The sequence below is a fragment of the Myodes glareolus genome, chromosome 2, assembly GCF_982192425.1.
Source record: "Myodes glareolus chromosome 2, mMyoGla1.1, whole genome shotgun sequence".
NCBI classification, from domain to species: domain Eukaryota; kingdom Metazoa; phylum Chordata; class Mammalia; order Rodentia; family Cricetidae; genus Myodes; species Myodes glareolus.
The window spans coordinates 124,684,353-124,701,428 of NC_142027.1; the positions used below are offsets into that span (position 1 = coordinate 124,684,353).

Sequence of the window (17,076 nt, forward strand, 5' to 3'; positions counted from 1 at the left end):
ACTTAACCAAACCAAACCAAACCAAATACAAACCCAGCCAGCCAACAAACAGCTCAATAAGAAAATATCTTATGTGGTTGGTTGGTTGGTGTGCAAGCATTTCATGTGGTCCAGGCTGACTTCAGACTGGAGGGTGGTTTTTGAACTCATGATCCTCTAACTCACCTCCCACATTCTGTGATTAAAGCACTCAGCAAATGTTCTTGGAGCCAGTCTGATTTCAGGCAGTGAGGGAGGGCCTGAGGGGATATATGATACAGCCCCTCCCTCTTGGGTGCATGTCCAGCCAGGTGGAAGTCATGTTGGTGGAATACCTGAAGGCTGGAAATGTCTGAGAAGTATTCTGAAGTTCAGAGATTTGGGCTGATATTAAGTATTCCCTGTCCTTGCCTTGGAGCAAGAAGCATCCTTTGGGAACCTGAGGCAGGGAGAAGCTAGTGTTGGGTGGCCAATGTTACTTGTATCAAAAGTTTTGCTGGAACCTCCCAAAAAATTAAAAGTCAGGTTGTAGTGGCATGTAACTGAAAGTTTCTCTCCTGCCTGCCAGTTCCTGAATATCCACTCTGAAGCTTAATATTAATTACAAACTGACCTATTAGCTCAGGCTTATTAACTAACTCTTACAACTTAGCCCATTTCTGTTATTCTGTATTTTACCACAAGGCTCGTGGCTTGTTACCTCACATCTTGCTTCTCTGGTGGCTGCTGGTGTCTTTCAGACTCCACCTTCTTTTTCCCTGTGTCTTTGTTTAGATTTCTTTCCCACATAGCTATATTCTGTCAAAGCAACTTCTTTATTAACCAAGAATAATAAGACATATTCACAGCATACAGAAGGGTATCCCACATCAGTGGCACACACCTTTAATCCCAGCACTTGCAGGTAGAGACAGGCTGATGTCTGTGAGTTTGAGGTCAGCCTGGTCTACAGAGTTAGTTCCAGGACTGTTTCACAGAGAAACCCTGTCTCAAAAAAACCAAGAAAAGAAAGTTTTGCTTGTTGTGGTGGCCTACATCTTTAATCCCAGTGCGCGGAGACAGAGGCCCATGAGTCTGTGAGTTCAAGGCCAGCCTAGTCTACACATATTGGTGGCTCTGAGTCCTTGACAGTGTAACGTGATGGGGCCTTTGGTAGTCCACCTATAAAATGGGTACAGGACCAGGGAAGAAGCAGAATGAAGGGGGTGAACTTAGCAGGTGCTGAGGGATGGGAAACTGGGCAATTTCTGGTTGGTTCTGGCACTTCAGGACCAAGGAAGACTGGTCCTTGTGTATCTTCCCACATTCTGAGAATGGAAGCAATTCAGCTTTTCAGGTGAAATCTCCCCATTTTGCAGCACGAAGTAGAGCAAACTTCACATAGCCTTGAATCAGAGACAGCCTGGAGTTTGCTGGTTGGCAGCCACAGTGTCCAGGGCGTGGGGGTGGGCTGGTCATGGACTCTGCGATGGCGTCTCCACAGAACTACAGAAATGGAGGCAGATGTGCCAAGGGGCTCATAGACTGCTTTCTGAGCACTGGGACTGTAGGTGGGACTTGTGTGCCTCCGTTGTTCTTGGCCCCCTTGGGTCCCAGAAATCACCTCTGCAGTGGGTTTTGTCGGTCACTCTGCTCCTTCCATGGCTGCATTGTCCCTAGCTGCTTGGCCTGAATATAAGACTCTCATTGCCTTTGTGTTGCTGACGGCAGATGCCAGCCTCTCCTGCTCAGTTACAGACTAGGACACCAGCCTCCCAGGTATTGTGCTGAATGGGCTGCCCTTGGAAAAATGAGTTTTGAATGCCACAGCCTCTCTCCCCGTTTCTTCCTAAGGGCATTATTGAGTCAGTGGAAGCAAATGGAAGCAGGGCTGGAAAGGAACTCAGCAGCCATTTCAATCGAAGCGAGTCTTCCTGACCCACCCGTGATGCCCTCGGGTGAGAAGGAAAGTGTGTAAAACCTTCCAGAATCTCTTGAGTAGCTGGGCATACAGATTCCCGCCTACTTACGGTGGTATCTGACCTGTTTTGCTCTGTTCACACGTTAGGGTAATAGATGTAAGTCTGCCTGCAGGGAGAATCAATGCATCTTAATGTGGTCACCGTCCTTTTCCAAACTGACATAAATGTCAATTGCTTGTAGCAATTGAGTTCTGGCTCACCAAGTTCCACACATGGCCAAATCAGGGAGAATCTGGAACCAAGGCTCAGGCTTGAGTAGAGGGAAAGGTGGACATGTGGAGTATAGGAACAGGACCTGCAGGCTCCAGACATTCTCAGTCCTGTCTTAGGAGGTGTTGTTTCAATACCAGTGACGGTGGTAATGGCAACAGTAGCAGACGGCATATCTCTGCTTGGTGAAAAACCAGAAATGTGGTTCTGCAAAGATCACCTGACAGGTAGCAGAGGCAAGAGACACAGTTTGTTGTTGTTATTTTTATTACAGTATACAGATGCTCAGTTTCTGCGTCTGTAACTTCACCACTGGGGGTTGAAGTCTGGAGTAGAGGCAGAAGTCTAGCCAGTCAAGAAAATCCAGGTTCAGCAGGTCTCTCACCCTGCTGCCAATTGAAGAGCTATCGAGAAGGACACTTGATGTTGACCTCTGACCCACCCCGTGGACAAGTGCACACAGGTGCATGTGCACATAAGTAAATCCGTACATACACTGCCTCCCCCCAGTATAGAAAAGGATGCAAATAGGATTTTATGCTGATACAGTTGCACCAAGCAGATGCAGAAGTAAGGCTTTTTAGACTCCACCATTGTCTCCCCCAGAGCTTAAAGGTCCAGGGTGCTTGATGGCTTCCTCCAGTGGCGCAATGGTCACAGAGCAGCAGATGGCCTGAGCCAGACACCTGAAAGCAAAAACAGAGTCTCCAATCCTGTACCCCAGGGTGTCCAGCTATTGGTGACCATGTTTTGCTTTTCTCTGATAACAGCTCTGCCCACACTGGCAAGGAGAGCTGGTCCAGATGTCCTTCTCAGGTGGTGCAGACAGTGCGCCTGAGAACTGATGTCTTAGCTCACCCGGGGAAGAGACTGGACCTGTGTGGGGCCTGGGCAGAGTTAGGTTGAGGCTTCCAGAGTTTTCCTCGCGTGAAATGGTTAAGCACACGTTAGGGAAGAGAGCTCCAGGGTCTCTGTTTGCTCCTGTTTGTGTTCGCCCCTCTGCTGGTCCTCTTCTGTCTTCTACTCTGAGTTTCCCTGCTGGCTGTCCCTGTCATTGCCTCTGTCCTTACTTCTCATCGTATTTCTCCTTTGCTTCCTGGTGTGTTTCCATGTCTGTTCCATGTCCGCTGGCGCAGTGCAAAGTTGTGGGAAACAGCTGTTCTCCCTTGCCAGCTGACTTTTGTTTGGTTTTTGTTTGTTTGCTTGCTTGTTTGGCTATTTATTTATTCTTATTTATTTATTTATTTATCTATCTATTTATTTATTTATTTATTTTTGTGTAGCTCTGGCTGTCCTGGAACTTAACCAAGTTTGCCTTGAACTCAGAGATCCCCCTGCCTCTGTCTCCTGAGTGCTGGGATTAAAGGTGTGCAACACCACTGACCTGCAGCAGCAAGGAACTCATCTCTCAGCCCATTTGAACATCTGAAAATTAGAGTCGCTATAAAGCTGTATCCCCTAACTCCATGTCCAGGGGCCACATTGATATTTTCTGCACTGGCACCGTGACCAGTCTCAATGGGGGTGTGATGTTGTTGAATAAAATCTCCACAAACCAGGTAGAGGCTAACTTTGGGGGTTCAAATACTTGCAGGTGACTTTACCTTAAAACACCTTAGTTTCTTCACCTGTAAGTTGTAGTTGAAAAGAGATTGCTTCTGTAAAAATCAATAAACTGAGACCTGGAAAGCCCTTAGAGTGCACCTGGGGAAGTCACAAGTGTGACCCACACTTTTAAGAAGTTGCAGTGTGAGCCGGGCGGTGGTGGCGCACACCTTTAATCCCAGCACTCAGGAGGCAGAGGCAGGCGGATCTCTGTAAGAGACCAGCCTGGTCTACAAAAGCTAGTTCCAGGACAGGCTCCAAAGCTACAGAGAAACCCTGTCTCGAAAAACCAAGCAAAAAAAAAAAAAAGAAGTTGCAGTGTGTAGAAGGGACATCTACCATGGCTGTTAGTACACGGGGACGAATAGAGGGGACAAAAAAAAAGGCTGAGATGGAGTAGAAGCAGCCTGTGATTAAGGAGATAATTTAGACATGGGCCTTGGAAGAGTCCATGCCAGTAGGATGTGTTCTTCAGAAAAAGTGTCTGGGTTCTCTGGTCATTGCTCTGAACTGTCCCTTATGACCCCTCCAAGGACCAGTATTCAAAGGAATAACTAGGGAAAGGCATTCTGTCCCTGACAGGATACTCAAGTCCCGAGCGGTAGGTTTGCATCTATGTCTTCAAGACAGGCACTTGCCTGCAGCATCCCAGACCTGAATTAACTGGGGTCTCTAGGAGCTGTGGGCTGAGTTCCTCAGGCTGCCCAGGAGCTTTGGTGTCTGAAATACCAGGCATCACATGTCCTTACACATGGGTGCCCCCTCTGCCCTCCCCGTCCAGGTTGGATCCATGCGGTGTACACCCCTGTGGACTCTCTGGTGTTCGGCGGGAACATCCTGCACAGCTTCAACGTGCCCATGCAGCTGCGGATCTACGAGATTGAGGACAGAACCCGGGTAAGAAGGCGCCCTCTGCTCCCGGGGTTGTGCTAGCCTTTCTCAGTTCCACTTTAATTCTCCCCACATCTGCTCCGTCTCAACCTGGGGCCTTGGTTCCGGTTCTGGAGGGAGCCAAGACATTCTCCACCAGAGCCCATCCCTAAACCCCTGGAGTTTCTGTCTTCTGCCAGGCCCTAGGCAGACAGACTCCTTTGTGGGGAAGTTGGGCATCATTGTGCATTCCTAAAGTCTCAGCTCTTGGGAAGTGGAGGCAGGATCCAAAGTTCAAGGCTAGCCTGAGCTACATAAAGTGGGACCAGGCTGAGCTACATTTTATCATTAAAAATAAAGCAAAAAGCAAACAAAAAACTTTGTGGAAATTCTACCTGAGCAAGTGTGTGTATTTGTCTTGGTTGAGCAGTAGGAGGTGGGAGGGACCCGGCCTTATTTTTTTTTTTTTGCATGTGTAGAAAGGGTGTATGGATCTTTTGTTGTTCTTGTTGCTGAAGTTTGCAGGGGCTGGGGAGGCTTGAAAAAGAGCCAGCCTGGTCCAAGGTCATATCTTTCCTAAGTGTTAACCTGGGAAACTGAAGTCTGATGGAAAGAAGCTGGTGTTTCCAGTCTTGCTGCTGCGCTCGAAGCCCCCTGGAAAGCTGTCTGGGGTGAGGCTTCCCTGTGACCACTTGGGCGATGCTTTCTCAGCTATCAAATTTCCCAAGATAAGGGTCACATGTCCCTTTTGTTCCTGGAGTTTGTTGTCGCTGAGTGTCCATGGCTGGGACTTGGCCACCTTCCTTCCGTGCTGTGGCTTGATCACATGTTCCCAGGCATTTGAGGCAGGTTCAGAGTGAGAGTGGCTGGCAGCCATCTGTAATGAGATCTGGTGCCCTCCTCTGGCCTGCACGCATACAGACAGAACACTGTATACGTGATAAATAAATCTTTTAAAAGAAAGAAGAAACTGAAGCCCTGAGATGAGAAGGGCCTATTTCATATCCTCCCTCCTCGTTCCTCTTCTGTTTTTAATGTGGCTGTTTAAATATTTCTTTGAATTGAGGTATAACTCACATACCATGAAATTCACCATTTGAATGTTCAGTTCTGTGTTCTTAGTATGTAGCCATCACCACTAACTCCAGCACATTTTCACATCCACCCCAGGAACCCCTGTACCCATTAGCAATCATTGCTTATTCCCTTTCTCCAACTCTGGAGGCCTCGAATCTACTTTCAGTCTCTATGAATTTGCCTGTTTTAGACATTTGTTACAAATGGGATCATGCAGTACGTGCCTTTTATATCTGAACTTTTCCACTCAGCATGATGTGCCTTTTCAAGGTACATCCATGTTATAGCACATGGCAGCGCATCTCATGACTGAGTAGAACTCCATTGTACAAACAGAATACATGACATTTCTACTTGGGATTTGCTTCAAGATGTGACTTTTAGACCCCAAAGAAGTATTGATGAGCAGCCGGGCGGTGGTGGCACACACCTTGAATCCCAGCACGTGGGAGGCAGAGAGAGGCAGGTGGATCTCTGTGAGTTTGAGGCCAGCCTGGTCTACAGGGCGAATTCCATGCCTGGCTTCATAGCTACCGAGAAACCCTGTCTTGAAAAACCAAGGAAAGAAAATGGGGACGCTTGGACTCTGGAGAAACACTCGCAGCTGCTCCGATCAGGATGGATCTTTCCAGTCTTGTTTTTAGGGCGCATTTTCATGGGATGATATATTGGAGTCAAAGTGAGGTGGGTAATTGAGGGAGCCCAGGGTGTGATTATGTGTCCAGTTTGTGAGTTTCCTGGCTTGCGATGCCCACTTCCACACCGTTCTGGGTCACGATCCTCTGCAGACCCCGTTTCATAGGCTCTTCTGCCTTTCTCGAAAGGTGCGCGTCCTCTGTGCTGTCCAGGGAAAGGCACTGTCTGGGCCCAAATGGTCACTTTTTAGTCTGAGTCAAGTGATGCCTGTACTCAGTTTCTCTGGTACCTTGCTGGGTAGCTGTCATTGTCCATCTCAGAGCACCTGCCCCCCACTGCCCGTGTTATTACCCCTAGGAGCCTAGTTCCTCTTCCCAACTGGTGTCGCTCAAGGAGGAGTCAGGGTAATGGACCCCCAACACCCTCCTACCCCCACGGCATCATTCTGTCTGCTCTGGTGAAGTACCTCATCGCGGCAAGATGCTTGTCGGCTCCCTCCCTCAGGGCCGCTTGTCCTAGTCTCTGAGGGGGCACCCATCTGGCTTCTCTGAAGCAGATTGTTGGCTCTAAGGCTGGAGTGAGGATGCCTGTGGGGGTGGGGGAGGGGGGGACAGGCTGAGCTGGAAGCAACAGCAGGCCTTTTAATCTGCTTTGATTTCTGGTCTTTGGAGAGGGGCTTGGCTCCAAGGTCCAATTGTTTCCGTCTTAGGAGGCAAAGCAGAGAGTCCTAGAAGTCAGATAAAATGTCAGGATGACTTGTCAGCCTGATACAGCTCAATTCCATCCATCTCTATCAGCTCCTTGAAGAAGGTTATGGCCATTTAAAAATAGTTTTCTCCAGAGTGTTCTAAAACATGACTTAGCTTGGGAACAAATGCTGGAGGTTGGCCAGAGTAAGACCAGCGTAAGAGCCCCTCGTCCCTCAGTATGGGTTTGACTTTAGAAAAGGAGTCTGCCTGTGTGACGCTAGGTGGGGGTCGGATGGGCAGTCTAGCCCTAAAATCCTAAGATTGTCCCACATTTGGAAAATAGGTTCATTTTTCTGTGCTAGATGCTAGGTGACACTTGGCCCCCATTTGACCCCCCGTAAGGTAGTGCAGACAGGTCTAGGCCTCTAAGGGCTGACAGAGGACCAATTCCTTCTGGGAATCTCCGGCTCTGAAGATCACGGGAATGGGAAAGCTAGAGCAGAATGGACTGCGGGCTGCGAGCTTCTTAATTCCCTCACAACAATCATGACACGCGCCCTTCAGCTCCAGTTAGCTCTGAGGGCGGGACGGGTGGTCCAGACGGCCACTCATCAAGCTGCTGTCTTTCTTATGCTTATCTTTTTTTTCCCTTAATGACTCTAGTGAAAACAGCCTTCCCCGAAAAGGTAATGCCGGCACCCCTCCTGTTCCCTCCCCTTTCAGCCAGTGACTCTTCGGAAACCGCAAACTGTTTACCTTTCCTTTCCCTCCCTCCTACCCTTGGATTTTCATTTTTTTTTCCCCATTGATTTTTTTTTTTTCCAGGAGAAAAACAAAATTTAAGGTAATTCTGCCCACTCTCGCATTTTAATTTCTCAAGACCTGGGCCCTAGGTGCAGAGAGAGCGGCTCAGCTTTCCTCCAGCATTCGCTCATTCTTGGATGACTCAGGCCTCTGAGGAAGGGCTTGGGCCAGGCAGATGCCACTTCCTGGGCCTTTGGAAGTCCAGCTGGACCTGAGATCCATTGTTGTCTTGTCCTCTAGGCAGGACGCAGAGCCTTCTTTGGGACTGCCTTGCCCTATGTTTTGGACAGAGGTTGGTTAACAACTCAATTTGGTGAGGCTCCAAGTTTGTCACCAAATAATATTGAGCAATCGTGTGTTTAATGTTCCCAGGCATATGGCTGAAACCTTCTGAAGGCGGAGGGTAGAAGGCGACAACCTGTTTGTAAGTCAATTTTTGCAAATGTTTTTCCTACAGTTCTCTCTTGGAAAAAAAAAATTAAATTACCCCCCCTCCCAAAAAAATTCCCAAACCAACCAAAGAAACAAAAAAAGACCAAACCGAGTTGAATTCCTTCATCCATGTTTGTTTCCACCCAGCTAGTTTCCCTTGGGTTCAGCAACAAAGAGGGGGAGATTTGCCATCCTCTCTTGAAATACAGCCCCCTCCTCTAATTTTCCCCCTAATCTAGAAGAACTCTTTGGTGTCACAGTGCCCATCAACAGCATAGTGGCGTGGATAGTGTAAAAAAATTTGAAAAGTCAAAAGTTCCAAGTGTTCGCTCCATCACGTCCACTATTGGGAGTTCTGAACGCGGGGGTCTGTTTTCCTCAGCTTGCGATTTAGGGATTGACAATTTGTTTCAGAATATTTTGGCCCAGTCTCTGGAATCGGGATGGGGCTGAGCCCCTCCCTCAAACCTTTCATCATAGGAGGTCAAGGTCTGCTTCGAGCTCTAGAGCCCCTCTCCTGCCCAGGGGCACTGATGAGTAACTGACCAAAGGCATCTCAACATCCCAGCAGTGAAACTGGACTTCTCCAAAAGTAGCTGGAGCCAAGGAAAACACTTGATTCTGCTCCCGACTCCATGCATCTCCCAGAGGAGCTGAAAAGCATGTGGCGAATCATAATCTCATCCCTAAACACGGCATCCGCCAGAGGCAGGGAGGTGAAGTGGACCTGGTTCCCAGTGGAGGAGGGCTTGAGAGCTGAGACAGTGGCCTAAGTGGGTCGCTGTGGGAGACAGAGGCGGGGAGGGAGGTCCTTTTCAGTATGGTGCTTAGAGAATACGAGATAAATATGTCCTAGGTAATGGAGGACTTGAGTCTGCTCAAACTTGGTTTTGTTTAAGAGGTACCAGGGCATCGTGTCTTGTCAGCACAGAAAGGGCACGTGGGGCTAAGGGCTGCTTGCTGAAGGATGAGAGAGGTGAGGAGCAAGTCTCTGACCTTCACAGATACAACCTTAGAAACAGGCAAAGATGAGTGTGTGTGTGTGGCGGGGGGTTGTGTAAGACCCACTGTGCAGTGCTTGGAGGAGGAGAGCGCCCCACATGGGAGATGAAGTCACCTTACTGCTTCCATGTCCATTCAGGTTGTAGCTTCTGGAAGGTTCCTCCATGCTGAGGTCATTGATAATGGTGTTATTCCTTCCTTTCTTTCATTACCAGTTTCTCTACATAGACCCTGTACCATCACCCATCAGAATTCCCTCGCCGGCCACACATTTTATAGTTCTTATATGCACTGCTTCTTTGCCTGTAAGAAACAGCCAAGAGGACTCTCCACTGATACCCTGCTACCAGACCCCAGTGATGTCTCACCTTGTCACATTAGGGAATTGTGTCCCTTAGAGTCCTTAGTGGAAACCCAAGCAGGTATTGTAGGTGGATGTGAGGAGCAGGACACTGGATGCTCCTAAGAACCCTACCCTTGGGAGGTAGGCAAGACCGCGCCACAATTCACAGCGTCCCCTCCGGTCCTAGCCTTCCTCCTAGAATTCAGGGGGCTGAAGGATAAGGACTGGGAGTGGATATTAGTTTTCCATGGCGGGGAGAAACAACAGAACCCATGCAAGAATATTCTAGAATGAGGAGCCCATGTCTGTTGTAGGGGGATCAGGCAGGGGTTCTGTTTGCAGGTATTCACAGTGCTGGCAGCTGTCAGGGAAGAACTTTTTCTGTGCACAGTGGACCCTGTTCACCTTCCAGGATGGGTAGCTTAGGGACTAAAAACTGATGCCTTCCATAGGCCTCTCTCCGCCTCATCCATGCATGCTGCTGGCACCTACCCCTTCCAGGCCTCCCTCTTGCTTCCCCACCAGTGACACCTCCCATTTTTCCCTTTTGCCATTTATGCTCTTGCTGAGATGATAAGCTCTACTTCAGGGAACCAACTGCCTGCCATGTGTCTCCCCATTATTCTTGAAAACTGACCTCTTGCCTACCTGCTCTTTGCTTTCAGGTTCAGCCCAAGTTCCGTTACCCCTTCTACTATGAGATGTGCTGGTATGTCTTGGAGAGATATGTGTACTGTGTGACCCAGCGCTCCTACCTCACTCAGGAATACCAGAGAGAATTAATGCTTATTGGTGAGTAAAGCTGCTTGCAGCCTTCAGAGCTGGCTATCTGGCCAATCATGGAGCTTGCGGATTGCCCTAGGGTCCCCTGGGATTCTCTGAAGCCAGAATGCTGGACAGGAAGCCTCTTAGGAAATAGCCCTGCTTGTGAGCCTCCTATCTGGAACACAGAAGCCAAGAAAAGGCACTTGTGACCCTCGGAAGAAACACAGTTGTCACGCCCTGCTATGACTGTGCATGCATGCAGGAGCCAGTGTAGCTAAGACAGGCTCTTTTGGTCCCTCTGTAGTTGCATGACTTTTCTTACCCTGAGATGTGGTTTTTGTCCCCAGAGGAGCAGACCCATGTTACACAGCTAGTTCCCATAATCCAGACCAAGTTTACCCAGAAGAGAGGGTAGCCAGGGCTGGCAACACAGGTTTGAAGGTGAAGGGAATCTGGGATGGGGGTCAGGAAAGTGCTTAGGCTCTCTGCTTCAGTGCCCTCACCTACTGCTGGTTCTTAAAGGGACAGCGCCATCCGCCATCCCTGGATTCATAGATGCCTACTGCAAAGTTGCATCTGACTGTTAGAGGGAACCCTGGTCAGCTTGTGGGAACCAGATCTTCTTCTTCCCCTGATGTCCATTACTATCCCAAGACACAAGCCTCACGGTCACAGCGTGTGCAGTTTCTTTTGCAGCCCCTAATTCGTGTGTCTTTTCCCCTTCTTTCCCTTAGCCTTATCTTTTGTGCCTTTTGTGGTATTTAGGGGGTTTGGGCCTGGACAATGGAAGTGTGGTTTTTTTTCTTTAAGTCTTTGTTTTTGGTTTGGTTTGGTTTTTGTTGTTTTGAGATAGAGCCTTGCTGTGTAGTCCAGGCTGGTCTAGAAATAACTGTCTGTGTAGTCAGGCTAGCAGCAGACTCCTAGTCTTCCTGCCCCATTTCTCTAGTGTAGGAATTTCAGGTATATTGCTGGTTGGTACTGAGCTGGGAACTGAACCCAGGGCTGTCCATCCCAGGGAGTCACTTGGGGGCTCTTTGGTCTCTCTTAGGTGTGCATAGCCATCAGCCCTGACTATGTCCGTTTCCAGAAGGAGTGTTTCCATAAGCTCTCACCCTTTTTTTTTTTTTGGTGTTTTTATTTTGGTGGGTTTTGAGACACGGTCTTATGATGTAGACCAGGCTGGGCTTGATCTTGAACCTGCCTCCTTGGGATTAAAGGCACACGCCACCACACCTGGCCACCTCTGTCTCCTTTATCTCTGCTCACCCCCAGCCCTCAGCTGTCACTAGTCTGCTTTGTCTAGAAATCCCCCCACCTTGCTAATATTTTATACAAATAGAATCCTATAATGTGTTGTGTTTTGTGCTGATCTTTTTCTCCTAATTTACTTTCAAAGTTTAAAAAGTTATATCTGTTGGGACTGGAGAGATGGCTCAACGGATTAGAGCACTGGCTGCTCTTCCGAAGGTCACCAGTTCAGTTCCCAGCGCCCACATGGCAGCTCACACCTGCCTATAGCTCCAGTTCCGAGAGATCCAATACCTTCACACAGACATATATAGAGGCAAAACCCCAATGCACATAAGATAAAATAAACATTGAAATAAGTTTTTAAAAATTACTTTTATTTAGTCTGCCTTTCTTCCTTTCTCCCCCTTTCTCTCTCCCCCCTTTCTGTGTAGGCGAGATCTCTCTCTCTCTCTCTCTCTCTCTGTGTGTGTGTGTGTGTGTGTGTATGTGTGTATACGTGCAGGTGAGAGGTCAACTTTCAGGAGTCTGTTTTCTCTACTGTTATGTAGGGTGCCAGGGATTCAACTTAGGTTGTCGGGCTTGGCAGCAAGTGCCTTTACCCACTAAACCTTCTTGCCAGCACTTGACTAATTTTTTTTTTAACGTTTATTTATTTTAAGAGTATGTGTATGTGTATGAGTATGGATGCTGTGTGAAGTCCAGAAGAGGGCATCAGATCCTCTGGAACTGGAGTGACAGACAGGTGGCTATGAGCTGCCATATGGGTGATGGGAACCACAGGTCCCCTGCAAGAGCAGTGATTGTACTTAACCACTGGTCTGTCTTTTTATCTCTGCCATTAAGTGACCTGTATGTATATGATAATGTGCCAGGCATATTATCTGTGGTAAAGCACCCCATGTGGGTGCAGAGAACTGGAAAAGGCAGAGCTGGGATTTGAACCTGTGTATGACTGACTACTGCCCTTCTACAGGTCAGGAGACCTGAACTAGACCTTTGTTCTCTACAGTAAGGGTGAGTAGAATCCAGAGCTTCCAGCAGGGGTTAAGTGATCATCATTGTATCTCACGGTCTTCCCCACAGATGCTCCAAGGAAAGCCAGTATAGACGACTTCTCATCTGATTCCTGGTTGGACATGGAGGAGGAGTCCTGTGAACAGCAGCCCCAGGAGGAGGAGGAGAAGGAGGAGGAGGAGGAGGAAGAGGAGGAGGAGGAAAGGGATGGTGCAGATAAACCATCCAAGTCACCCACGGATGGCCCTGCGTCACCCACCAGCACCCACTCAGAGGAACAGGAGCACACAGGGAAGAAGCCCAAAGCCCCTGCCATGCGATTCCTCAAGAGGACTTTGTCCAATGAGTCCGAGGAAAGTGTCAAGTCCACAACGATGCCCATAGACTACCCCAAGACTCCCACAGGCTCCCCTTCCACCGAACTCTCTACCAAGTGGACCCACCTTACCGAGTTTGAACTGAAGGGCCTAAAAGCCTTGGTCGAAAAACTAGAGTCGCTTCCGGAGAATAAGAAGTGTGTCCCTGAGGGCATCGAGGACCCCCAGGCCCTCCTGGAAGGTGTAAAGGTGGGAAGGGACCAAGGCTGGGTCGGGTTAGGGGTAGCTAGTTGTTCTGGGGTTGGTCCAGGTGCTGGGATGGTACTCTGGCTAGGCAAGCCTATCTGGGTTATGGAATCTGGGACCACTGTTAGCAGCTGGGCGGAGGCTTGCTCTGTGAGTGACAGCAGCTTCTTTGGAATCTCAGGGCTCTCCCAAAGAAGGTTTCTGTGTGTGTTGCAACAGCATTCTATTGGATTTGCTAGACGGGCTTCTATGTCTTGGTGATAGAGCTTGCCATTCTGGGTTGATTCCCTAGAGTGTGAGCTGGTGACCGTCCTCATAGTTAGCCATTGGCTATAGTCACCGTGCAGCAGCCTAAGGCTGAGAGGTTGCTATGATCTCAGCCGCGTCTGCTTAGGAAGTAGGCCCGGAGGGTCAGGTCGAGCTGGGATATGAGGATCCAGGAGAGAAGCCAGAGTGCCTGCTGGGTCAGAGTGCTGTAGGCACTGTGTAGGCGCTTCCGGTAGTGCAGACTCCGAGCGCAGAACTGCGTCTGTCGCATCGCTAAGACTGCAGTTATGAAGCTATAAGACTTCTCCCCTTGCTACTCCAGCATCTGATGAGGACAGTGGAACTTGCTGCCTACTGGTGTTAAAAACTGAACTTGGGAATTGGTAGCTTATCTAGGCAGCATTATGTGGCCTTGGGGCCTCAGGCAGTCAGGGGTAAAGCTGGGAGTTGGGAGTTGGGACTGGGGCTCAGGTCACGCATCCTGGGCAGGTTCTTTTTGGTTTTTCAAGGCAGAGTTTCTCTGTGTAACAGTCCTGGCTGACCTGGAACTCACTCTGTAGATCAGGCTGGCCTCGAACTCCCAGAGATCTCCCTGCCTCTGCCTCCTGAGTCCTGGGATTAAAGGTGTGTGCCACTATTGCCAGGTTGGTTTTTAAAGTTTTATCAATCACAAAACGATAGTACTAAGTTCCCAAAATATTGTAAGCAGGTTAAACTCTCCGTGATGCCTTTTACTTGGCTAGAATCCGTGTGTAGTGTGTTGGCAGGGCTCCTGGCCAGATTTTTCTCTTCTTGTATCTCTCCATTGACCTCCGAGGCTGCATTTGATTGCTGGTGAGGAGACCTGTCAAGGTGAGGGCGCAGAGTCCAGCACCAATACTGTGAGCTACTGAGGAACAGGACCGCTGTGGCTTGCCTGGCTGGGTTTTTATTTAGCTTTCTAGCTGAACGGCGATCTTATTTGTTATTCAGTAAGAGAAGGTTCCAGAACGCTAAGAAAGTCTTCCTCATCACCACCTTCTGGGGGTCTCCAGAAAACTGACGCTGGTGGTCTTCAGAGATGTCTCTCGTTTGCTTTCATCTTCGAGACAGACCCTGCTGTATCCCAGGCTAGGATAGCCTCAGAATTGTTTTGTTTTTTTTTAAATTTATTTATTTATTTATTTATTATGTATACAATATTTTGTCTGTGTGTATGCCTTCAGGCCAGAAGAGGGCACCAGACCCCATTACAGATGGTTGTGAGCCACCATGTGGTTGCTGGGAATTGAACTCAAGACCTTTGGAAGAGCAGGCAATGCTCTTAACCTCTGAGCCATCTCTCCAGCCCCTAGCCTCAGAATTGTTATATAGTCCAGGAGGACTTTGAATTTCTAGCCCTCCTGCTTCTACCTCCCAAGTGTGGGAATTCAGGCACGTGCCTCTATGCTCAGTTTATGTAGTGGCAGGGAACTGAAGCCAGGGCTGGCGGCGTGTTGTGAAGGCACTCTGCCAACTGCCTGGAAATACTTCTCTTTAAATACACTGATTCTGGGTAGCAGTACCAGGAAATCAGAACACAGGAGGTCCTGGAGTTCAGATTTGTTCTCCACTCCTTGCCATGTGGCCCTGGGCACATCTTCTTGCTTTCTGTTTTCTGGTGCTGTGTAAAATGAAGATACTTCCTGGCACTCAGGAAGCGGGGACAGAGGGATCTCTTGAGTTCAAGGCTAGCCTGGTCTATGTAATGAGTTCTAGGCCAGCCAAAGCTACATAGTGAGACGCTGTCTCAAAAAGTCAAAAACAAAGCAAAGATATCAGACACAATCTGGTCCTTCTGGGGACCAGATTCTGATGTCTCTTGGTCACTCCGAAGTACTTAGGTACTTGACTAAAAATTGATGTGGGCAGGGCTGGAGCAATGACTCCACAGTTTTGAGTTCTCCCTGCTTTCTCAAAGGACCAGAGTTGAGTTCCAGGAGCCAACCACCTATAAGTGCGGCTCCAGAGGAACCAGCACCTTCTCCTGGCCTCATACACACATACCACACACAGACAGGAATGCACATGTAACTAAAAAATAAAACCTTGGCCAGCTAGAGTGCTCGGCTAAGTCTGATGACCTGAATTCAACCCCTGGAACAGACATGGGGGAGAGGGGAAGAGAGAGAGAGAAAGAGAGAAAGAATTGACTTGACTGATTGACCTAGCCTCTGACCTCTGACCTCTACAGGTATACAATGGGTTGCCTCCCTACCAATAAATATAAGAAAAATTTTTTAAATTTTATTTAAAGACTAAAAGGGGGTGCTAGATCGGTGGTCGGGTGGTTAGGAGTACCTCACTGCTCTTGTAGAGGATCCAGATTTGGTTCCCAACACCCACATGGTCGCTCACAGTCTCCTGTAGCTCCAGGGCATGGAACTCTCCCTCCTCTCCCTTTTGGGCCCCTGCATGCACATGGTACATATAAACTTACGGACACACAGAGAAATACATAAAATTAATAAATATGTAAATCTAAAATAACGAACGGAAACGGGATCTGGCAAGATGGCTCATTGGGTAAAGGCACTGGCTGCCAACCAAGCCTCATAATGTAAGTTAAATAAATCCCTGGAAGCCACTTAGTGGAGGGAGAGGACTAATTCCCCGAAAGGCATCCTGTGATCTCTGCCCTTGCCCTGTGACCGTGCATGCCCCCTGCAAGGTAAATAAATGTAATAAAAGCTGACATTTTTGAAAGAGTTCAAATAGCACAGTGGCAGGGGACCGTGGCGTGGACTGACTTTGAGGAACAGTGAGCTCCAGCTTTGGCCAGCCTCTGTTGTCCCATGATCCTTTCCTTCTCTTTCCCCACCTCCCAGCCGTTCTTTAGGGAACACTTACCTCCGACATTTGTTTCCCAGGACTGAGACCACAGGCAAGTTGTTTAGGAGCCCAGGCAGCCTCCTTCAGGGCCTGGAGATTGCAAGTCTGGCAGCAAGGTGTTTGCAGAGCCACACCCAGGCCTCAGGCTCTAGGACGGTTGTCGTCCTTGGCTCCTCCACAGCTGACTTAGAGTTAGCGCCACTCTGACTCAGCCTGTGGTTAAGATTGATTGCCAGTGGCTTTCCCTCTCTCTGTTGTCACTGAGTGACACCAGCCATTGGATTCAGGCCAGATGAATCCAACAGCAGCTCACATCAACTTAATTAAGTGTATAGACGCCATCCCCAGAGTCACATTCTGAAGCTCTAAGTGCACATGAATTTTGGGGACACACTGATTAGCAACGATTGTGGGGTGAAGTAATTCACCAATTGCCTAGCAAGCTGTCTCTCCTGGAAATGTCTCTATTTCAGATAGAACTCAGGAAGAGGGCTGTGTCTCCTGGTGGATGGGGAGATGGACCCTTAGCTGTCATCATCAGTTTGGATTTGAATGACCAGGATACGACCCAGCTTGTGGCGGGGCTGTGAAGGGCTTGGCCTAAGTAGAGAGCACCAAGGGTGTAGATGGGATGACTTTATCAGAATGGGCGCAGAGCATCCTAACCACTAACTGCGTGCTGCCATGTCCCCTTGCTGGGATCTCGTTCTTCTGGCTGTCATCAAGTTGTCATGGCATAGAAAATCGCCTATCTAATC

The 17,076-nt window shown here is 48.7% G+C and overlaps 1 protein-coding gene across 9 annotated transcripts in view; it reads left to right on the forward strand.

Annotated features, from left to right (window-relative positions):
• The window catches only part of Kdm2b (lysine demethylase 2B), a 129,247-nt gene that overhangs the window by 45,419 nt on the left and 66,752 nt on the right, over positions 1-17,076 (forward strand). For all 9 annotated transcript variants that reach the window (XM_085679490.2, XM_048447329.3, XM_087903654.1 and 6 more), the window contains 3 exons: positions 4,537-4,652; positions 10,274-10,400; positions 12,708-13,204. In XM_085679490.2, coding sequence (XP_085535616.1) covers positions 4,537-4,652; positions 10,274-10,400; positions 12,708-13,204 — 740 coding nt within the window. The remainder of the gene's footprint in view (positions 1-4,536; positions 4,653-10,273; positions 10,401-12,707; positions 13,205-17,076) is intronic.